Source organism: Muscardinus avellanarius (genome assembly GCF_963383645.1).
Source record: "Muscardinus avellanarius genome assembly, chromosome: 8".
Lineage (NCBI taxonomy): Eukaryota > Metazoa > Chordata > Mammalia > Rodentia > Gliridae > Muscardinus > Muscardinus avellanarius.
Window position 1 is genome coordinate 13,392,631 of NC_137794.1, and position 24,882 is coordinate 13,417,512.

Sequence of the window (24,882 nt, forward strand, 5' to 3'; positions counted from 1 at the left end):
ATTTTTTACAAAGCAGCACATAATCATTATAGAAAACTCAGAAGATAAAAATAATCTTAAATGTTAATATTAAAATACTCTTAATCCTATGAACCCAAAGACAACCTTCCAACATTCCTCTTTTTCAGAAACGTGAATGTGCATCTTACTTTTCTATTTCAAAATATATTACAAAGCTAATAATCAGAACAGTGTGGTGCCAGCATAAAAATAGACATGAAAGCCAATGGAACAGAGTGTCAGAATAAACTCATTTATTGTGGCCATTTAACTGATCTTGACATAATGCCAAGACAAAAATGGAGAGAGATCAGTCTCCTTCATAACTGGTGTTGAAAAAGCTGAATATCTACACTTAGAAAAATGAAATTGAGCCCTTATATTGCATCATATACAAAAAGAAAATCAAAATGGATAATAGACTTAAACATAAGGCTTTAAACTATAAAACTACTAGAAAAAAAAAAACCATAGGAAAAAAGCATCAATCCTAAAGCCTTGTGCAGCCTGATAATAAGTCTATAGAGCAAAAAGCAACCTGTAAAGTAGATAAAATGTCTGTAAACCATACATCTGATAAGGGCTAATACCTAAACTATATGAGAAATTTAGATTAATTCAATGTAGAACCAAATTACCCAATCCCCCCTCCCTCACACGATCTGATTAAACAATGAGAAAAGGATCTGAACAGGCATTTCTCCAAAGAAGGTGCAGTTGATGAGTATGTGAAAAGGCTAATGGGTACATTAGCTCAACATCACTAATCATTATAGGAATGCAAAGCAAAACCACCATGAGATGCCATCTCACAACTGTTGTGGCACACACCTGTAATCCCAGTACTTGGGAGGCTGAGCTAGGATCACAGGTTCAAGGCCAGCCTCTGCAACTTGGCAAGACCTTCAGGAACTTAGTAAGACAAAGAGAAATAAAAATAAAAAATTAAAATTAAAAAACAGAATGGGAGTGTAGCCCAGAGATAGAGTTTGTTCAATCTGCAGTACCAAAAATACAAAGGAAAGGAGAAAATATAAAGGAGAATGGCTATTACCCAGAAGACTAAAGATTACAAGTGTTGGTAGGATTGCAAATTAATATAACCATTAAGTAAAAAGTATTGGAGGAGTTTCCTCCAAAAATTAAAACTACTATATGATAGAGCATTCCTACATCTGGATATAAATACAAAGGAAATGACATCAACGTGTCGAAGAGGCATCTGCATGCTGTGTTCACTGACATGCTATTATTCATAATAGCCAGGAAATGAAAACAATTTAAACATGGACGTCCATCAGTGGATGAATGGGTGAGGCAAATATATATGAAAATCAACTTTGCAAAAGAAGGTGAGCCTGCCTTTTGTAACACATGGAAGAAACTAAAATTGAAATAAGACAAACACAGAAAGGCATTACTGCATGACCTCACTTATATTCAGACTCTAAAATGGCCAAACTTATAGAAACAGAGAATAGAAAAGTCGTTACCAGGGCCTGGGGTGGTGGACAGCTAATGGGTCATGTTGATCAAAGGGCATTTAGTTTGGATGACTTAAGAACCTCAGTTCTGGAGCTCCAATGGACAGAAATGTTACCATAATTATCAACTTGACTATATACTTCAGATTGATAAGAGAGAGGACTGTAAGCGCACCTTCCATTAAATAATAGTAATGACAATATCATGGGAGGTAAATGATATGTTAGCTTAGCTGTGGTCATTTCACAATACATACATACAGATGTACACCTTAAATATACACAATTTTTAATTGTTAATTATCCCACAATAGAAGAAAAAATTAGATGTTTTATTTTTAATATCTTCTTTAATCAATGGTTAATTAAAAAGCAAAATTTTTTATGTACTGGTAGCAGGAATATTTTGTATTTTATAGTTTGTTATTAATTTATTATTTTGTTGTGATCAGAGAAATTTGTGAATATCATATCTACCTTAACAAGTAATTTGGTTTCTTTTTCGTCTTAATATATAGTTAGTTTTTATAAAGGCTTCATGGATATTAAAAGAGTACTGTTTTGTTTTGCTTTTGTGCTTTGTTTGTGGGATATATAATCCAAAATATATTTAATAGATTTACTTTATCAGTCTTGCGTTTTACACAAGTTTATGTTCAGTTTATGCTTTATCAAAAATTGAAAATGAGTTAACAAAGCACTTCATCAGTAAAATTTTCATTCTACTAAGTTTTTAATTGATTTCTGATCATGTCTCTTGTTTTTGTGGTATTGAATGTTTATTATTATAATGTGACATCTAGTTACTTTAGTGATGATATTTCCTTATAAACTTTATCCTTTAACATTATAAGAGGTCTTATTTGCTTTATTTAAGAAACTTTTACCCATTGTGAAGGTTACACATTCTCTCTATGTGATTGTGGTTGCTGGAGTATTTTGTCATTTTTAACTATTATCAACACATTGGTCTAAAAACTCTCAAAGATTAATTTTGTTTGTTATCCAATCTGAAAGTCTTTTTCTCTTCCATACTTCATGCATCTACATAGGAAATTAATCTCCTGAAAGAGATACGTTGCAACAGGTTCATATGGGGAAGGAACCACTACCTTGGATCATCTTTGTGCCCAGTGTTTGGGGGTTGAGTTGATTTAGCCTTTACTTCTTCTTAAATGATGAAAACTGTCAGCTGTATGGTGTTCCACACAGTAATGTGTCAGTGTCCAGCTGCCAAGGCAAAGAGAGCGTTCTACACACAAGATTAGCTCTGTGAACCAGTGTGGTCGACAGCCTCAGCAACTCCACTTGAAGGAAAACAAGCCAGAGGAGCTTTGGTTGCAACACATGCACCCACACCCACAAAGGATCCCAGGCCCAGAAAGGATGTGCGGCTGGCTGCGAGGGTGCACCCCGCCAGTGGGAGGAGAAGGTCTGCTGGCCGTGGTTGTGGCATCCACACTCCATTTCCTCCCAAGCACACATTTTCGACATCTCTCCACTGCTTTTAGGAGTCTTTCTATTTATCCCATGGTTTGGAGTTTTTCTTGCCATCTAATTTTTTTTCTTTAATTTAATAGGAGTTTATGTCCCTGTTTCTTCTCTTTTTTTTTTTCAAATGATATCAGTGATGAAAGGCAATTACTCACCAACTTTGCGATGGCCGTATACAAACCAAGAATCTTATTTTTAGCTCTTAAAAATATTATAATGCCTTTTGATATTTGTTATTTTTAAACAGCTTTTCCATGAGATGATCTGAGAGGCTTTCAATGATCCAAAAAGTCTTCTCCTTTTTTACTTCACTATTTTAGTGACCAGTGTGAGGTGTGTGTGTGTGTGTGTGTGTGTGTGTGTGTGTGTGTGTGTGTACGTGCTTCTCCATCTTCTTTGTCAGCATAATTTATCTATGGATATTAACATCGCTGTAAACTCACACCACAATTTGTTTCATACACCTTGCTGCTATTAGACCTCCACAGTTTCCCATAAAACTGTGCTTTTATTAAAGGTATGTACTTTAGAAAACACATTTCAGTATTTTTCTTTTGAAGCTCTAATGTGCAGCCTTTTGTATATTTCATATTTATAACATAAATGTTACAAACTGAAAATGTTTTAAAATCTAATATTTCAATCTAACCATATAGTAAGACTCCCAGATGGTATTTTTCCTCAGTACATTTTTTCAAATATTTAAAGGTGTTTTCTAAGCATGCACTAATGGTGTTTGATACAAAGCAATACATTTCTGTCCATCTTTCTATTATATAAAATTTTACAAAATTTACTGTGGCAGGAAGAACACATGTATCCCCAATTAGATAAGGTCTGTAATATTTTCTCTATCATGATTTCTGGAAAGAGAATTTTATCATTTATCTCTGCAATGCTTTGAACATTATAATGTTGAGTACCCTATGGCTTTAAGCTATGCTTAAATTTGAACAGTGTCTTCATATCCATAGATGCCGACTTTTCAAATACCTTTCTAAATGTCTAGAATACTAAATGTCTTCCAATGTTATAATTACTAGTTAAAACTCAAGAAAAAATTTATAAACTTTGGGTCAGGCAGACAAAAAACAAAATAAAGTTTGATAATAAAACTTTATTCCAAATATCTTAATAAGGAGAGTAAATATAAAACTATGTTTTGCACACGCTTATAATCCTATCATTTGGGGGGCTGAAACAGGAGGATTGTATGCTTGGTTCAAGAACAGACTCAGCTACTTAGTGAGGCCCTTTTCAATTCAGTGAGACCCTGTTTCAAAATAAAGAATGAAACAATAGGGCTGGGGAATATATCTCTGAGGTAGAATGCCCCTGGGTTCCATCCCCAGTACTGCAAAAACAAAACAAAACTATGTTTTAAGCAGTTTTACCTATTTCAAAAAAAAAAAAAAAAAACTGACAGATTCATGTCAAATCCAAGGAGACTATCAGTTCTTGAATTTTATATTTATGGCTGATATTTGTGGTCTTATACAAGATGAAGGTATTGTGCCACATCTATATTTTTGTTGTATACTTGTATCTGTGCTGGTATATTCAATCTAGATTATTTTTCAGGATTTTTGCCTTGCTTTATGAAGTTCTTTGCCTACGTTATCAGAATTATTTTTGTTAAATGAAATGGTAAACAATGTCCAGATAACAAGACCCATGCAAAGCCACATAGTGTGATAGACTACAGAAATGGCCACTTGTCCTTTGCACCAAGCTGGGGAGCCTGGGACTCTTACTGTGAATAGACATAATTTTCAACCATCTAGCACTCAGACCTACAAAGAAGACTGATGTAAACACATAGAAGTCAACAAAGCTTAAACTCTTCTTATTTTAGGTTGGGAGTTAGAGAAGTTTTTCTATAAAGGGACAGTTAGTAAACATGAAGGGCTTTGCAAATCCGTGCATCTGTCACAATCACTTAATCCTGCCATGATAGTGTGAAAGCAGCCTTAGAAAATACATAAATAAGTGAGCATGGCTGTGTTCCAATTAAGAATTCATTTATAAAAAGGACTGGTGGACCATAGTTCACCCACAGGCCATAATTTGTGACTTTTAAATAGATTTTTCTTTAAAAGTACATGATTAAAATACCATGTCAGGTCTCTGCCTTGCCCAACCCTAATAATTTATCTTGAGCTTACTACATATAATTTGGACCTCACTATCTTAAATGATCTCTGAAAAGGAAGACCATTCTACACGGCTTCGATTTTTACTGTATTAATCTTTTGATGTTTTAGGCTTTGAGGGAAGGACAGGGACCACAAAAGATCTCAGACATGTTTCTATCAGTGTTATACATAACGGAGTTTTGTTTTTGGTTTTGCTTTTGTTTTGTACTGGGAATGGAACCCAGGGGCATTCTATCTCTGAGCTACACTCCCCACAGCCCTATTTTTTATTCTTTCATTTGAGACAGGGACTCACTGAGTCGCAAAGGACCTCACTAAGGAGCTGTCCTTGAACCATGATCCTCCTGTCTCAGCCTCCCAAATGCCGAGATTACAAGCTTACACCACCACTCCGGACAACAGAGTTTTTCTGATAAAATGCTGTAAGCCACTTTCTTTCTCTTGAGAATTGTCTTCTATTAAAAACATTCAGAACAAAATTTTTCAGAAATATAAGCTTTACTTAAGAGTTGGATTTTTTTAAATTATCTTGGTTTGATTATAGTATCATATCCCCCAAAACTTCAAGAAGACAAGAACTAATAAAGCAGTAGTATCTTTGTCCATTAGAGAAAAATTAGCAGGCAAATATGTAGTGACTGCATTGATCATGTGCTGTTTAACTGACAGAGACAGCAAAAAATGAATGCTACAGTCATATCTGGTACATTCCCCACTCCAGAAAAATGGCCACTTTCTACTCAACCATCAGTCAAACTGTGTAACTTCAAAACCTTTCCCCTTCCAATAGCAAAGGACATTTGAAGCCACTTTGGGTTCTTCTCATTGAAGCCTGCATATCTGAGACTCCTTTGTTCCGTCCAAGCATTTTAAAGTCACCTCTCTTGCTGGTTTAGAGACGAGAGTAAAAATCCACTTTTTCTATGTTCATTCTGTCCCCTCTTCATATCACATACTTTTATCTGAGTACAGGACACTTTCAAACCCAGCACCACTCGGGGAAATAATTAGAGTCTTTAACTCCATCCTCTGGCATCTTTCCTTCTTTTGGGTAAAGCAACACTTCTTTTATTTAACCCTGATTTTCAGTGGTTTGTTGTTGTTGTTGTTGTTGTTTTGCTGTCTGAGACTTAATTTAAAATCTGAATCATAGTATTTCCATTGCAGCTTTAATTAATTAGTTAATTTAAAAAAAAATTTTTTTTTGGTGGAACTGGGGATGGAACCCTTTTACCTCCAGGCTACACTCCCAGACCTATTTCATATTTTATTTGGAAACAGAGTCTCTTAAGCCAGCTGAGGCTGACTTTGAACCTGCGCGATCCTCCTGTCTCCACCTCCCAAGTGCTGGGATTACAAACCTACGCCACCACCCCTGGCCACTGCAGCCTTAATTTAAAGCAACACACTTCAATGCAATGAAGAACAGTTATAACGTATTCTTAATAAATGATTCCTTTAGCTGGGCGTGGTGGTGCACGCTTGTAATGCCAGCATTCGGGAGGCTGAGACCGGAAGATTCACGGACAGCCTCAGCTACTTAGTGAGGTCCTCTGCAACTTAGTGAGACCCTGTTTCAAAATAAAAGAATAAAAAATAGGGTTAGGGTGTAGCTCGGAGGTCAAATACTTCTGGGTTCCATCCCCAAACCCACAAAAAAAGTTTTAAAAAGAAATGACTCCTTCACCTAAAGATATATCAGTATCTTACAGATACCACCACAAAAATTCCCAGTTACTAAAAGAAGAGATTCTAATATCTACATATCACTAAAACCAATCCAATAACTTAGGTCTCTTAATTTTCAACATTTGGTATAACTGCTTGTTCATAAACCCTAATTTTGAAAAATCCATATGCATTTTGAAACATTTAAAGCCACACTTAACCTATTTTGTATTCTGATTTAAGCAAAAAAAAATTGAACTTGTGAAGCAAAAAAAAGTTAGCATATGCTTAGATATTTTGAATCTTCTATACAAAAAATGTTTTAAATAATTACAATAGAACTTTCAGATAGACCTTGGACAATTTAGTACATAAAGCGCGTGGTTGTCTGACAGCAAGTGTCACAGAGTAGATGGCCTGAGTCAGTGTGAAGGTATTTGATGGAGAACTCAAGGGAAAAGAAAGAGATGTGTCACAATCGCACGGGCAGCACAGGGTTAAAGCGCTAAGTATTATGTTCTTCTGCACAAATAGTTAACCCCTGTCTTTCATTTCTCATCTGAATTCATTTAGAGAAGAAGAGAAATTTAAATTGAAGAAATCAGAAAGTAACAGAGGGGAGAACCTTGTGTGATTTTCCATAATCTGTGGGGAAAGGAAGAGAATATATTTGGTACCCCTTTAGCAAGAAGTAAACACCTTACTGCTGAAATTATGATGGTAAAGAAAATAATAGTAAACATTAGATATATTTATTTATTTACTTAATTATTTAGATGCTGGGAATTGAACCCAGGCAGGGGTGGTCTACCTCTGAGCTACACCCACAGCCCTTCTAATTGTTAGCTTTGAAACAGGGTCTCACTGTGTTGGCGAGAGTCCTGTTACTCGCTGAGGCCGTCCTTGAAACTTCAGTCTTCCTGTCTCAGCCTGCCAAGCACTGGGATTACAAGTTTGTGCCACTGTGCTGAGATGATAGTAAGCATTTTATTTATTTATTTATTTATTTATTTATTTATTTATTTATTTATCTTTTTTGTGGGTCTAGGGTTGGAACCCAGGGGCATTTGACCTGCGAGCTATACCCCCTGCCCTATTTTTTTTTTTAATTCTTTATTTTTAAACAGGGTCTCACTAAGTAGCTGAGGCTCTCTGCCAACCTCGATCCTCTCTGGTCTCAGCCTCCCGAATGCTGGGATTACAAGCGTGCGCCACCATGCCCGGCTGATAGTAAACATTTTAAATTGTATTCCCTTCAAAATGTCCAGAGCCCTTGCATAGTGGCTATTTTATGTAATCATTGAAGCATTATTCACAGCAGTCAAGATACGGAAACAACCTAAGTTCCTGTCAATGGATGACTGGATAAAGAAAATTATATCATTTGCAGGAAAATGGTTAGAAATAGAACATTCTGCTAAGTGAGATCAGTCAGTGGCAGAAGCCAAGGGTCCTGTTTCCTCTCCTACGTGGGAGCTGGGGAGGGAGCAGGAAACAAAAGGGGCTTTACATGACTGAGGAGAGAGAGAGACCAGTAGAACTGTGAAAGGGGAGGAGGGGGAGGAGGGTGGGAGGGAAACGAGAAGAACCGAAGAAAGAAACAGTTTACAAAAAACAAGAAATCGGTGCTCTCCCTAATATGCAGAAGCTAGGGAAAAAATGGATCGTAGGAGGAATCTAGATGAAGAAGGAGATACTATAGATGAGCAAATAAGGCGGCCTAACCGAGGGGATGGGAGGGGAAGAGGGAAACTCTCTAATACACATGATGTACTTTAGCAAACATATCCATGTCGATCACTAAGCCAAACAGGAGAAGGACGGAGGGGGAGGGAATGGGGTGGGAACTGGGTAAGGGCTAATTGGGTGACGTGTGCATGTATGTCTCCACCATCTTATATCCCATTGAGATGTATAACTACAATGCACCAATAAAAAATAAAAAATAAAAATTATGCTATGCCCTGTATGAAGGTGTCATCACTCCCAACCTGGGGGTTAGGTCCTGGGAGGGGTGGGTAGCAGAGTGGAACCTAAAGGGAACATACTGGGACCTGCATGTTTGTTTGATTGACTTTGAACCTCACTAAGATATATAATTACAATGCACCAAGAAAATAAAAGAAATAAATAAAACAATTTTTTTTGAGGGGTGGTACTGGGGTTCCTGGAAACCCTTCTACCTCCAGGCTACACTCCCAGACCCATTTTTTAATATATATTTTTAAATTGGAAACAGGGTCTCTTAAGCCAGCAAGACTGGCTTCAAAGCAGCATGATCCTCCTGTCTCCGCCTCCCAAGTGCGGGGATTACAAGCGTGCGCCACCAAGTCCGGCTAAAACAAATCTTTCAGAAGAAAAAAATGTGGTATGCAGGCAATGGAATATTATTCAGCCTTAAATAATCCTGTAATTCTCAATAACATGGGTGAAGCCAGAGGATATTATTTGAATTGAAATAAGTTAAGCACAGAGGAATAAATACTCTGTGATCATGGTTATATGTGGACTCTAAAAGAGCCAAACTCATAGAAACAGCGTAGAAGGGTGGCGTCCAGGCACTGGTACATGGAGAAAATCAGAAGATGGTGGTCAGAGCGCACAGACTTTCAGTTCTAAGTTCTGAGCCAGAAATGATGATTCATACGTGTAAGTCCAGTAGTTGAGAGGCTGAGATAGGAGGATCACAGGTTTGAGACCAGCCTCAGCAACTTAGAAAGACCCTATTTCAAATATATAAAAAAGTAAGTAAGTAAAAAAAGTAAATAAATAGCCGGGCGTGGTCACACACGCTTATAATCCCAGCATTTGGGAGGCTTAGACAGGAGGATTGTGGCTCTCAGAGAGCCTTGACTACTACTTAGTGAGGCCCTTTGTAACTCAGTGAGACCCTGTTTCAAATAAAGAATTAAAAAAAAAGGGCTGGGGGTGTAGCTCAGAGGTAGAATGCCCCTGGGTTCCATCCCTTGTACTGCAAAATAAATAAATAAGTAAAATCAAGGGTAGAATGCCCTTGAGTTCAATCCCCAGTAAAACACACACACACACACACACACACACACACACACACACACACACATACACACACAATAAATAAGTTCTGAATATTGAATAGAGAGCCATGATACTATAGTTAATAATACCATGGTTTACTTGAAACATGCTAAGAAAGTACTGTTTAAGTGTTCTCACCCCTCCCACTCTGCACATATAAACACAGATTATCTTAGATGAACTACACATGGAGACAATTGTGTTGATTTATTTGCTGGTGGTGATCATTACACAAAGCACGCACAGATTAAACCATCACATTGTACACCTTAATATACATAAATGTTGTCAATTATACCTCAACAAAATTTTAAAAACTTAGTAAGATTGTTTTTAATAAATTACTTTTCTAAAAAGTCACAACTACATGTTAGTATGGGTTCTATCAGAATGGGTGATCAGTAACCCCATTTTCTTTCTTTCTTTCTTTTTTTTTTTTTTTTTTTTTGCGGGTCTGGGGATGGAACCCAAGGGGATTCGACCTCCGAGCTACACCTCCTGCCCTATTTTTTATTCTTTATTTTGAAATCGGGTCTCACTGAGTTGCAGAGGGCCTCACTAAGTAGCTGAGGCTGTCAGAGAACCACGATCCTCCAGTCTCAGCCTCCCCAATGCTGGGATTACAAGCGTGCGCCACCACGCCTGGTTAAGTAACCCCATTTTCCAGGGTGACACTGAAACTCAGTGAGGACAGATGGCCCCAAATTACAAAAGCTCATGTTCTTTCCACTGAATTCTACCATCTTCTTTATTTCTCTGGAAGCAGGAAAGTCACAGGTTGCAGAAGTGAGCGGCCAGGATGGAGTTCCCTAACAGATCAGAGAACCAAAAAACGAGGCAAGTCACCTCTCTCTGGAGCAGGAAGCCATGGACTGTACAGCCTGCATGCGAGGTGGACAGTTTAGAACGAGGATGTACAGAGGGTGCCGAAAAGGCTAGGGACCAGAGGAGAGAGACAAAGACCAAGGTCTAGACTATTCCCAACTCTTTAGAATACAGGCTTGATGGGAGCGTGGACATGCTCTGCTTTGTAGCCCGGGGAATCACTCAGGCCATTTCTGGGCCTGGAACAAACACAACCTTTGAATTTGCAAATGTAAAATCCTCTCCATAGTATGCAGATACAAGCTGTTTTATCATGCAGCATTACAATGTTTATAATGCAATTTGTATTATATTTATAATAAAAATATATAATAAACATCCCAATGTTTATAATGGTTTGTGCAAATTGTTACAATTTGTAACATACAATTGCATGACGCAAACTTTATATATATATATGTATATTTATATATATGTATATTTATAAATATGTATATATAGGTGTATTAAACAGTATTTATGTTGTCTGTGTTAATGTATATTATATTTTAGATAATCTGATAATATTTCATATACTGAAGTTTTGTTCTTTTGAATGTAGTAAGTTTTTGTTCTTTTGAATGTAATAAGTATCACATACACTTGCATTTACTAAGTACATGAAATATGCTAAGCCTCAAACTTTTACTAGATAAAGTTAGCTGACAAACTAGTTCCTGGTAAGTTGTTTATTTTCTCACCAAAGATAGTTTTCTATTTGCAAGGGAAAATAATGTAAAAATATAAAGATCTTAATATACCTGAGGTACAATAAGCTAATCACTTAGGATGCCTGTATTTGGGGATTACAAGGTTATTTTTGAAAGTTCTAAAAGCCTACCAATTTTTTTCATCCCACAGAATCATCAATATTGAGCTTAGCAACTTAACACAGATCTTCTTTCTATGTAATCTTTGAAATAGGAAAAAATACAGTTCCTTGGTTCTGATGCTGTTTTCTTTTATCTATATATTTATTTTAAATGACCTGCTTCTCTAGCCTGATTTCTACTTCCCATAGGCTGGGCTTTTCAAGCTGCCTTTCATATTTTTAAATAGAGTTTTAAAAAAATGTTTATGGTAATAAGCTTTAACTCTCTGCTTTTATGCAATTGTTTGTCATTCTTTTCATTTGGATTTACTATATTCCAAGCCTAAATTATCTACTTTATGTTGTTTTTCTTGTATTACAGAAGGGAGGGGAAATTTCCAATTCTTTTTTCATAACTAGTTTTTAAACTTACATGTCTTGTTGTGACCTTTATATTTATCTGAAATCTCAGACAGTGTGTGTGTGTGTGTGTGTGTGTGTGTGTGTGTGTGTGTGTTGCATTCTCCAAATACTAGAATTACAGGCAAGCTCCTGGCTTAGATATTTTAAAAATATATAACAATATCTCCAATGTTTAGAGATTATAATAAGTGTTTTGAATGCATCGACCTAATGTTCATATTTAAAGTACATTTATTTTTTATTATTTCCTCCTCTGTGCTTTTTATCTTGATTCTATTTCTCCTAAGTGGAAGACAATGTTCAGTGGGGAAAAAGAAAGTTGCGAGCCTTTCACCGAATGCATTACCTAGGTATATGTGTTAATAATTATTTCCCAAATCACCCAAAAGCATTTGTGGGACTGACAATGTGGAGAAAAGGAAGAAACCAATTACTTTCGATAGTGTTCTGGGAGAGGAGTACTTGCAGAATGAAACATTTTTTATAAACTATAAGACAAAACTATGCCAAGGGCACACGACTGTTACCATCCACAGTTCTACTCCCAGGCTGATGACCTTGACTTGAAGTTCAAGGTTAAGTTTCAAGATAGAGACTCCCGTGAAGCAAAATATAAGAATACATCTTATTTCTTTACCAACAAACAAAATTCTTTAACTGACTAACATTTACTTTGGATATTATTTTAAAATTATTTTACATAGCTGTCCTCTTTTGAAATTTTATTGCTTAATACTTTTAGGATAAAAACCAGTATTAAATTTATAAGTTCTATTTTTTTTTTTCAGTACTGGAGATGGAGCTCAGGGCCCTTCTACCTTGGAGCTACACCCTGAGCCTTATTTTGTTTTTTTTGTTTTTTGTTTTTTTTTTTGAAACAGGGCTTAACTGAGTTGCAGAGGGCATCACTAGGTAGCCGAGGCTGGATGTGCCACCACACCCCGCTTATAAATTCTATTTTTAATGAGGGCGTATTTTACTTTACTTTTTTTTATTGGTATCATGTAATTGCACACGATCATGAGGCTCAGAGTGATTCATTCATATATGTTCATACCCTTTGATCGACTTTCCTCCCTTACTTCTCTTTTCCCTCTCCCAATCCTCCCCACGGGTTGGTCTTTCTCCTCATTTTGAAGAAGTCTCTTTTCTTTCCTTTTTCTGTCTAGGTTCGATGTATGAGAAAAATCATTCAAACAAGGCCTTATTTTAAAACCAGACTGTACTTAACATGAGCTGTTCTAAATATGGCAGTGATCTTCCCCACTGAAGACAGACCTAGGGACGTCAGAAATAAAGGACGCGGGAAGAAAACATCTGCATAAAACTTTCCTATTATCATTTCTTCTGGCGGATTTGAGTATGGCCAGGCATTCCATATCCACTACCTATTTGTTACGTGAAGAATGCTTTGAGAACCACAATGATAAAAAGGGCAAATCGATCTTTTTGTGTGTGCTCACCTTTTTTTTTTTAAAGCAAGTAAAATCTCTGAGAGTCTTACTCCAACACAATGCAGGTGAAGAGGGGCAGGGAAAGAAATCTCCCTTAACATAAACAACTGCAGTAGAAAATGGCAGTAATTTAGTTATGACCTTTTAATTCTGATGTGTCTACTAAGTTAAGAGAAAGCTAATATCAAAAAGGAGAGAAAAATATTAAGTAGGAAGAAGTGAGTTTATCTGATTGTATCTTAATGTTTTGAAAAATATTATTTCAAAAAGACACTGTTTTTAAAAAAGTCTAAGTGAAGACATCGTGTTGATAAATTCTCTATTACATATAGTATATAGCCAATTAATAATTATCTATTACTTCTTACATGTAGAGGAAGGCATAGAGGGTAAAAGGGAGTGAAGGAAGAAGAAAAGAAGAAAAAAAGTAAAGAAAAACTCACAGAGATTGCATTTCTTTAATAAACAAAGAGAGCAGGGTAAAACTTAGAGAAGCCAAACCTCTAGTTTCTAACCTTCCAAACGAAACACTGTAAGAAATTTTAGTTTCTCTCTCCTTAAATCAATCCAGCTAGCATCTTAACCATTTTTAGACTTAAAATGGTTCACTAAAAAATTTTATCTGAAAAATATTTTTAGTAAAAGGATAGCAATGATAAAGATAGGTTTATGGCAGAAGAGAATGAGCCATCCTGATTAAAAAATGAATGTTGGAAAAGTGGTAGTTTGTGTCAAAACCATAGTAATTAAGAACAAAAGGCAATCTTGGCAGCTTCACCTGTGACAAATATATTTCCCTGTGATATTAACAGTTTGGTGACAAGAAAAAGGGAAGTTGAAGGTCACATTTGAAACATGACTTGATGAATCATTAGATAGAAATCTGAAAGTCACATAATTGTCAAAATTGAATGTTAAACAGAGAATTTGGTAGGAAAGGGGAGCAAGTTGGATGTCAAAGAAAAATCAGAAGAAAAGACTAAAACAAAGAAAATCCCCTATAAGTATCTTTCTGTGTTCTCTGAGTGATATGGAAGAAACTCTCTTAGTGGTCATTTTAACACTAAAACATGTTCTCTCCCGCATTGAAACAGGAAAATAAAATTGAAGAGGCATACATGTTGGGAAGCATTTTCTTATGAAAAAACTAGAAAAGAAAAAATATTACCAGCAAAATCAGATGAAACAACAGTATTTGTCCTTTAATTTCATTCAAATTATTTTATGTAGTTCTCTAAGGCTTTTTAGAAAGTAATAAACATCTAATGTCATGAGTCCAGTTACCAATGTGTAAAGAAAGAGGATGTTTTGCATGCCACTTTATATAACTGAAATTAGCTACTGCTTTTTTTTTCTCTTGAAAAAAATCTTCAGTGAAGAAATCACCTTCTCCTAATTAGATACATCAGATTATCACAAGGTAATCAATACAGTTTGCTCACACACAAGGAGTCAGAATAAACGGAAAGGGATTTGTCTCTTTAGCGCCTTCACCTTAATCACTTCACTATTTTTTTGAAACTCTGTCTTCTCAATGCCCCTTTCCAATCAATTCTACTATTTGTTTTCAACTGTCTTTAATTATAAATATAAATACTCTTAAGAGCATATCATCATAATTTAAAACCCATATATTTGCAGTGAGTGAAGATATTTTGTAATAACTCAAAAGGACCATCAATTAATATAATACTGTATTTGAAGATAATTTCAGGAAAGCATAAGCTTCATTCAGAAGTTTCTGTTAAAAAAATCCACCTAATATATAATGATGTTTCATGGTCTGTGCCATTTTGATGTTACAGTTGTTAAATAATAAATCTCAATTACTTGATTATACATTTGGTTTCAAACTTTGCTTTTAGTACTAAGAAACCATTTCCAGGCAAATTTTCAGTTCGTAAGCAGTTCAAAAGGCCGTTCAGCTGTACCTTTCTAGGCTACAATAGATATATCTCTGTCTAGTCTCATCATCTTTAGCATCTGACATTTTTGTAACAGAGAGTTTTTGGAATCATATTTTGTGGTAGTGAATCTGCTAGGGAAAATTTATTGACTTAACAATCCCATCCAACATCTCTTGTCATGTGGAACTGTCCCCCAGTACAAGGCAGATTAGTGAACGTGAGCTGTTTCAATTTGGCCCAACTGTCTGGCAAAAGAATTTTATATTACATGGGTGGGTGAGATCAACCAAGTTTGGAACCATTCAATTTATTCCGTGGCATCAGTGTAAGAGAACACAATAGCAGCTGCGGCTGAATTTGAGTACACTTGCTTCTATTGAAGTTTTGATGAAGCAGCAATGCTGAGATTATAAATTGCTATCGCTCAATTTATTTTTTAAAGTAGATGTAAGTATCCACATTGGTGAGCTGTCTTTAGTATCCGCTTCCAGTACAGACTCCGGGCATGATCAAATGGTTGTTAAGAGTTCGATACAATGAATCCAGTTGAGAGTATGTGCTGTTTGATGGGTGTATAGTGACCCCACGGTCCTTCCATATATTTTTCTCTCATACAATGTCAATAAATAAGATCAGGAGACCTTCAGGACTCACTTTTAAGTAGAATGCCAGATGTATTTCAATTTATACAGTCTGCAATCTCCTGTTATATTCAATGTCCACACTCAGGTAGGAATACAAACAAAATAAATGGGTTGAAAAAAATATAAATAAGATTATGTCTGTAGCCTCTCTGTATTTGCAACCCAGGCAATACTCTCAACAACAAATTATCTGGAAATAAATAGACTTGTAACATAAACAGTGCTTTAAACCTGTGGAGTCAGGATAAAAATGAAAAGAAATGATTCTTTTTAATGACAAGAATTTCCTGCACTTGAAAACGGAATTCATCATTCCATAAGACAGTAAATAGTGATAAATTTTAGGTAGGCTAACTTGATAGTCTACAAAAAGATTAATTTTTAAATTGTACAAAATAATAAAATTACTATTTGATGGCACTGGAACATATTTTGGGGAATGTCAGTTACATAGATAATGTGTGAAATTTAATTGTTGGCAGTTTGTTTTCATATAAGTACTAGATTATTTTATAAGCTTTTATAATGATCTCGTACTGACTATAACTTCACATTCAACCTTTAAAATATTAGTGGCACAAGCAAGCAATAGATATATTGTGTTTTTATTGACAATGTAACCTACTTTTCTCATAGGAACTACCATTTCTATTAAATGTAGAATTAACAAAGATAATTTATATATCAATAGGATTTCTCTACTTAAGTACAACATTTTGTTTCAAAAACTTAAAATCAGTACTGCTCAACTGAGGGCACTGCCTCGTTCCCACTGTGTTAATATTAACCAACTGGCAGGACTCTTGTCACCTCTGCTACCCCAGATCTAAAATATTACATCTCTTGGAAAGGAAGCAGTATCTAAGAATGGAACACCTGCATGCCCCAATCAAATAGTGATTTCATGATGTCTTCATAAAAATTAATGTCCTGCTCTCTCAAACAATATTAGTACTTTGGATCATTTTTTCAGAAAAAAAAAATACATTGAGATACTTCAAAATGCTATCCTGGAATTGTATAAGAATTCCTATTTATTAACCAAAAATGATATTTTTATTACCAATGATACTCAAATCAAATGCACATTTCTTGCACAATATATATATTCATATATATACATATATATAGCCATATATATATAGCCATATATATATAGCCATATATATATAGCCATATATATATATATATATATATATATATCAGTATTGGAGATGGAACAGCATTCTACCTCTGAACTACACCCCATTCCTATTTTTTATTCTTTATTTTGAAACAGGGTCTCACTAACTTGCAAAGGGCTTTACTAAGTAGATGATACTGGCCACAACCATGATCCTCCTGTCTCAGCCTCCCAAGTACTGGGATTATAAGCGTGTGTCATGATGCCCTGCTTTTGCACCTGCAATATTGATAGAGGCATTTATACTTTTTATAATCATTTCTCAAAATATCAAATATCTTTTCATGCATAGTCTCACCTGCTCAGAAAAAAGGTCACTGTTATCTTCCAGGTATTTACTAAAAGGATTGGGTTCATAGATTTCCTCTTCTGTTTTCATTAATATTTTGGATTTTACAGTCACTGGACGAATTACTCCAGGCTTAGTCTTCAAAAATAGAGAAATAAACACTATTAAAATAAATAAATATGAATATCGTTAAGTTACCCCAACATTCTCACAAAAATATAATTTTTAACTTTTTTGCAGAACTGGGAATTAAACCCAGGAGCATTCTACCTCCAAGCTATAATCCCAGCCCTATTTTTTTATTCTTTATTTTGAAACAGGCTCTACTAAGTTGCAGAGGTCCTCACTAAGTAGCTGAGGCTGTCCACGAACCTCCAGTCTCAACATTCCTAGTGTTGGAATTACAAGCATGCAACATCACACCCAGTTTATAATTTTTTTAATCTAAAAACAGGTTTTACTACTGTATAAAAACAACTTGGAAATCAAATGGTTTTAATTCATGTAACTGTATTTTGAATGTAATTATAATTAACTAATTATAATCAATGAATCGCTTGCTCATAACAGCAATTACATCATAAAGATCTCTCAGACTGGGTGTGTGGCTCAGGGGTAGAGTGCTTGCCTAGCTTGAAGAAGGTCCTGGATTCAATCCTCAACAACACACACACACACACACACACACACACACACACACGATTTTCTATCATGATATTCAAGATGCAAAATATCTTAATTCATCCAGCCACTCATGCTATTCTATTCTTCACAGTGCATTTGGTCAACAGACATCTCATTTGATAACTGTTTTTTGAGACCTTTCTCTTTGCCAGGTAGCATTCTAGGCATGGTAGAAGACGGCCTTAAAACATCCGGAAGCTGACCCCATCCTTCCGGCCCACAGAGCCGGAACCTCAGAATTCATGTTCATTTCGTGAACTGATGGAATTGTGGGATGGTGTCAAGTAGATTCTCCCTACTCAAAATGTGATGCAGGGATTTAAATAGCTCAACAGTTACCTTGGGAGACTGAAATTGTAATATGTCAGTGTGAAAACGGGGAGAAGCCTTAATTCAACTTATAATGCAGATCTACTGAGATCAAAAAGGTTAGAACAAAGTGCATGGAGAAGCGGCTCAGACAGGAGAGACACCTGAGTGCTTTTCAGAATTGGTCCAAAACATTCCTCAGGCTCGGCTGGATTTACTTTCCTGAGTTTCCTTAAAACTTTCCATTTTGTAGACTATATTTCCCATTTTTTACAACTAAAATTTACTTCTGTAACTTGTCATCAAAGAGCTTTAGCTAACGTGTCAGTCACTACAGATTCATAACCTGTACCCAGTGTGGGTTTGACAAAGAGAGAAGGAGAGAGAGAGAGAGTTCTAGTTTGAGGCAATTTCAGGATGATGTTTCACAAACTTCAAAATCTTGTTACACTATAAAATGTCACAAAATGATTGATAAGTTTTCAAAAACATCCCAAACAAGAATTCGATAAAAAGTTGCGGCACTCTCTGTTTAAACATTTTGCTGAAATTGTGTTTCTCAATTCCATTTTCTTCCAGAAAATGGTAAATTAGCTCTCCTCAGTCAATTCTGATGTTCACAAGTTAAGCCTTAAGGGACTACATCTATCTCTTTGCTCTATAAAACACCTGATACATTCTGAGTCTGGAATAAATGTCGCTCTGCAATGCCTTTTTTCAGTTGATATTTTCCCAGTTGTCTTCCATGTGTAAGTCAACTAGGGAAATAAAGATTGAGAAAAGAGTCTTTCTTTCCGAGGCTGAGAAATGTCTCCTACTTTAAGAAACTCTGATTTTGCTCAAGGGGCAAAAATGAGCAAGTAACATCTAATAATAAATGGAATCACACAGTTGAGTATGTGTACAAAAGCAATGTTTTTTTTTTCCAGTAAATCCAGCACAAGAATGGCATTTACTGAGTTCCACAACCACCTGTAATAAAGTAGATGCCTGATATCTGGGCCATGATCTTAAGTTATATAGTCTTCCTGCTTCCTTTTTCCATGTGACTTTCTGCCAAATTTTGCCTTCCTTCTGTTCATGCTTTCTCTTTCTCTTTTATCCCTTTGTGAAATAAGTAGCTACTCCTTTGTGAATTAGCTTCCTCTTTGCCAGGTGACAGTCTAGGCATGGTAGGAGAGATGACTTTGGAACATCTGGAAAAAATCAATACAACTCCAGTTCTCAAGGCCTGCAAGGTGCTAAAGCCAGCACGAAACTTTAGGGCAAAGCTAAGTGTTATTGTGCAGAGACACGGAATTTGGCCGGCAGCAGCACTCGACATGGTAAGAGAAACTGCCAGAGAACCACGGATGCCTAGTCATTCCCTTCAGTGATAGAGGCAGATGATTTGAGTTATACCAGCCTGAAAAATGCCTTGCAGATCATCTGACTTGTAATCAGCAGCCTCTAGGATGAGACCAGAAAAGAGACTCTACTGGTTGGTTATATGTCAACTATATTCAGCACCAGAATCAGTTATTGATACTTCCTATTTATATTCCAGCTTTTATGTTCCTTGATTCCCATAAGTTTCCCAAATTTGACAGTTGTCTTTTAGTCAACAATGAACCCTATTTCATACTATTATTTGGGGGAGGGTTCTGGGGATTGAAGTCAGGACCATTCTACATTTTAGCTACAAGTTGCTAAAGGTCCCACTAGGTAGCTGAGGCTGACCTCAAACCTGCGATCCTCCTGTCTAAGCCTCTCAAGTTCTGGGATAATAGGCATGTCCCACCAGGCCTGCCTATATTTTTATTTCTTTTAAATTCGTTGCTTCTATTTGTTTTCACTGCCAATGCCCTGTCCTTGGTTTTGATGATCATTGCCTCATTCTGTGTGATTTTCTTTTCATGAGGTTTTCTAAACATTCATGGAACTCTGTCGTACCCAATGTTATTGGTTCCTGATTGATATAATCATCTAAACATCCATTCATCCATCATCCTTCTCCTCCACACAGACACAGACACACACACACACACACACACACACACACCACACACACATACACACACACACACACCCTACACCAGCTCCTAAAAATCTCTGTAACATGACTAAGACAAAAAATATTTACAATGATGTTTCTCTGGATTTGATTAATAATCTACTCTAAGCAGCAGCATAATATTGGTAAAATAACCAACATATAGACTTTAATTTTTGAAATGCAGTTAATAGACAGTACAACTTTGAAAAGGCCCTTCAACATGTCTAGACCTTCTGCTAAAGGGTTTTAATCTGAATCCGTGATTACATCCTTTAGCAGTGAATAATGGAACATTTTATTACTTATCTTTCTGCCCCTTCAAGAGTCATACCACTTAACATTATTGCATATGGCTTATTTCTACAAATTCAAGTCCATCATCAAATATAGTCTCAAAGTGCCCTTTCAAAAGTTTGTAAAACAGCACTCTAAAGTCACTGGCACAGTTACTAGCACATTTGAGGCTCTTTTGAATTATTCCTTCCCTTTTATTCTTCCTAGAACCTTTTTTTAAATGTCAAATGTCCATGTGATCTACATTTGCTGTAAGACTAATCTACAACACAAAGTAATGGTTCTCTCCAAGTAAGAAGTTGTCTGCTGGTACCTTGCCACTCACAATGGGGTCTACATCAGTGTGAGTCTTGCTAGAAACCTGCTAGAAGTTCCATCCTAGACCTACTGAATCACAGTGTGAATTTTAGTAAATCCTTATATGATTCACGTGGATTTTAAACCCTAAAAAACTAGCCTATAATTCATCCCATTAAAATATGCCCTTTGTATATGTTTCTTGTGTTGTATATCTTTAGTTACACATCTTTCTTGGGCTACCATCCCAGAGACATCTATTCATTTGGTCTTCTGTTCCAGATGGAATGGGAGACTTTAGAATAAACCGTCCTTTATTAATTTCTAATCTAGGCTGCATCTTTGCTTATAGTGCTTATAGTTATATGTTCTCTTTGAATTTCAAGTAGAAGTTCTCTTGAAGAATCTTAGAAGTTTTTCTAAAACTTCCATTTTAGAAAACATAATTTGTTAAGTGTGTATTCAAAACATACAAAGGAAATTAGAGTAATCAAGTTATAAGGATCTATAAAAGTGAGCCAATGTAAGATAGTCACTGTGCAATATTATTCTAACTTAACTAGCCCCCAATGGCCCTTATTTCATTTTATCTGCTTTGGAAGCCATAAAAGATTTGGACTTATGATTGGTAGCCACAAATGATATTCTAACAATGTCAAGAAAAGTAATTTCCATAATTTTTCCAGTTGGAGATTTTTTTTAAAAGAACCCACTCTCATAGTTAGCTAAAAAGGCAGAGAAAGAAAATTCTCCAAATAGAAAATATCATTATAGCAAACTTATTAAAAAGTGATTTGTACTGGTGTAAGAAATTTTCAAGTGCCTAAAGACAAAACAAAAAAGCAATTGATGCATACCTATATCAGATCATCTCTACAATCATCTGGTCATTAAGACTTGGTCTGTGTTATGAACTATAGCGTCTACAGAGGTGAATAGATTTAGTTCTTGTTCTCAGAGGCCTCTAGTTGAGGAAAACCACAAAATGATTAGTTCATATCACGTCACTCAACTTTCAAGTAATGTCACTAGAGTCCAAGTCAAACCATGTCAACAGGGCTCTGAAAGTGCCCTAACACCTTCCCTTCTCACTGAGAGTCAAAACCCTCACAATGGCTGTGCTGCTAGGTACTCTGTGACCAGACCTGTCCTGTCTTCTCCATTTACACTCTCACCTGCTCCCACTGACTTTTTACCCACTACTCTCTACACTCTGGCTCACATGCTATGACAGACACACTCTTCTTCAGGAGTTTCCACTTGTTCTTTCTTATGTATGGAAATTTCTTATACTTCTTTCCAAGTCTCCCTTTCTCACCATTTCAAGTCTCTGCTCAAACATCCCTTATCAGGCAGGTCTTTCCTAATGACCTGCAGTCCCCACCACCCCTTTATCTGCCAGCATCTGACATCTATTTATGTGTTTGTCTTGCTTTCTCAACTAGAATGCAAGCTCTGTGCGGCCAGAAAGCTTGTTGTTGTTGTTATTTACTCTCATATCCCCAATACCTAGAACTGTGCCTGAGCCCTAGTTGGTACTTAATAAATATTTAGATAATGAATAAATTAATTGAAAGACAGAAGCCTCATATTCTAATTGTAAGCTAATAAGGTGGCTGGATAAAAGAGGTAGTTACTGACTGCTTGGAATCTCCCATTATTTTTCCTAAATTTATTGACTTTTTGATTAGAGTACAATCAGGGAGAAAGAACTTTAAAAAACAGAAGATCTATATTACCCTTCACAAAATGAAAACTAGATGAAGGAAAGTGGGTTGGTGTACTCCACCCTCAAAAATGAGAGCAGATGGCTGAAGTTGTCATTTCTGAAGGATACAGGAAGTCAAGGCTAGGAACCTTCTCTTCAGGAATTTGAAAAAGTTTTAACTCTCTCCATTTTAGAAAATAAATTTTTGTCCTCCTACTGTTTTTTTCATGTTGATGATTCTTAATTCCTAAAGACAATCATGTTACATTTTTTAAGAATTCAGGAGTGAGAATGGGGTATACCTGGCTCCATTGTTAATCTAAATAAAGTGCATGAAGTCCCAAGGACTCAGTAGCAGGTTTTAATGGGCCGAAAATAACCATTTGTCTTTATAATCAATCATATATTTACTTATAATTGAGCACTGTTACAAAAGGCACTGAAAAAAATAAGAGTTTTTCATCCTCGGGAATTTGTAATCATAATTCTATGACAGTTAAGTGGTACTGCCTCTAACTGGAGACCAAAGTTGAAGATTAACTGCCAGCACTGACCTACTAAGTCGATTAACAGTATTTTAAAATAATGAATTTTCAGAGCAGCGTCTTTCTTAAGTTTGTCCATTAGTAATAGACTGACGTTTTTAATGGCCTGTGACTATGGCAGCAAGCTCTCTGGTGATGCATTGAGGGGAAAAAGAAATCAGACAGGGTCCCACTTTTTATGAGTTTGTTTTTTAAATCTCATCTCTCTTTTTGGGGAAAAATGTATCTCAAAGAAACAGTAAAAGAGTAACAAAACAGCATACGGGAAATGTTACGACACTGGCTAGATATTCTACTAATCTGATGGATCCAAAGAGTTTGTCAAAGTGTCATGGTCATTTCTTTCACAATTTTTCTCTGTCTTGACTTCACTCTCCAGTGTCATTTTTTTCTCTAGAATATCTGTGGCAAAAAGCTTGTACAAACTCAAAAGCATTCTACTAAACAATAGTGTAGATAAAAACAATATTATCAAAATGAATTAATCCACTCATTCAATAAATAAATATTTATTGGTTCTAATTATTTTGAAGTTTAGCAATATTGTATGCTTGAAGCAAATACAAATGCCTCAAATCTCAAGGTAAATCTCAGAGTAAAGCTCCCAAGATTAAAAAAAGTCAAGACAAATTTTTTTTCATGCATTACCATGGGATATGGATATGACTCTGTAAATATCTGACCTTCTGGGTTTTTTTTTTTCTTCAGAACAATGAAAAAAATTTCTGCTATACTAACTCACAAGGTTATTATGATATTCAAATGAGATGATGCATGATAGACTTTTATAAAGAAAAATTTGAAAAGAATATTATTTTATAAACATTTATAAAATTGGAATATTGACTCTATCATCTAGACGATTTAGGAAACTATGTGTGTGTTTCCAAAAATTTTACAATAACTCTAATAGATATATAAATATGAGCATGCACAGGACTTCTGTGCCACGTTCTATAGCTCAAAATGAATAAGCATGCACAGGACTTATAAGCCACATTCCACAGCTCAAGAAAAATTTTTGTGGAACATACACAAAATAGATTGGCCTGATTGAACTATTTCAATAGCTAAAGAAAAGACAATAGTATGACTCAGGCCTGCGGAGGTGTACATGATAAATGCCGAGGCTTTCAGTATGCTATGTCAAGGAAAAACTGGTCAAGGAGAAACTGCCTTTGAGCTTGAAGAAGACATCAGTTCTATACAAAAGCTTTCAGGGTGGAATTTTCTAAACAACAGAGACTTTAAGGGCTCTCAGAAAGATGAGTCATGAGCCACTAGAGCAGGACACATCAGCTGGCATTCAGAACCTGGGACAAAGTATCTGCTGGTTCAAGCACTCTTCTTTCTAATGTTCCAGTAAGCTGCAGTTTACTCTTAGCTGTATATAGCCATGTGACTTATGTTTTTTAATCGACTTCTCTCTACTCTCTAGAGTTAGTATTGCATCCAGGACAACAATGAACATTTTGTAATGGCATAAAATCTCAAGAGCAAAACCAAATGTCACCTAACCCAGGCTCCCCGGGTGCCAAGGAAAACCAGAGTTTACCCACCTTCTTATGCCTAACTTGTC

General features: G+C 35.9%; 1 protein-coding gene across 1 annotated transcript in view; it reads right to left on the bottom strand.

Annotated features, from left to right (window-relative positions):
* MLIP (muscular LMNA interacting protein) overlaps positions 1 to 24,882 on the bottom strand; it is a gene marked incomplete at its 3' end in the record, with an annotated part of 157,447 nt that overhangs the window by 44,252 nt on the left and 88,313 nt on the right. Inside the window, exon 11 of the mRNA XM_080700067.1 lies at positions 17,441 to 17,569. Coding sequence (XP_080556193.1) covers positions 17,441 to 17,569 — 129 coding nt within the window. The remainder of the gene's footprint in view (positions 1 to 17,440; positions 17,570 to 24,882) is intronic.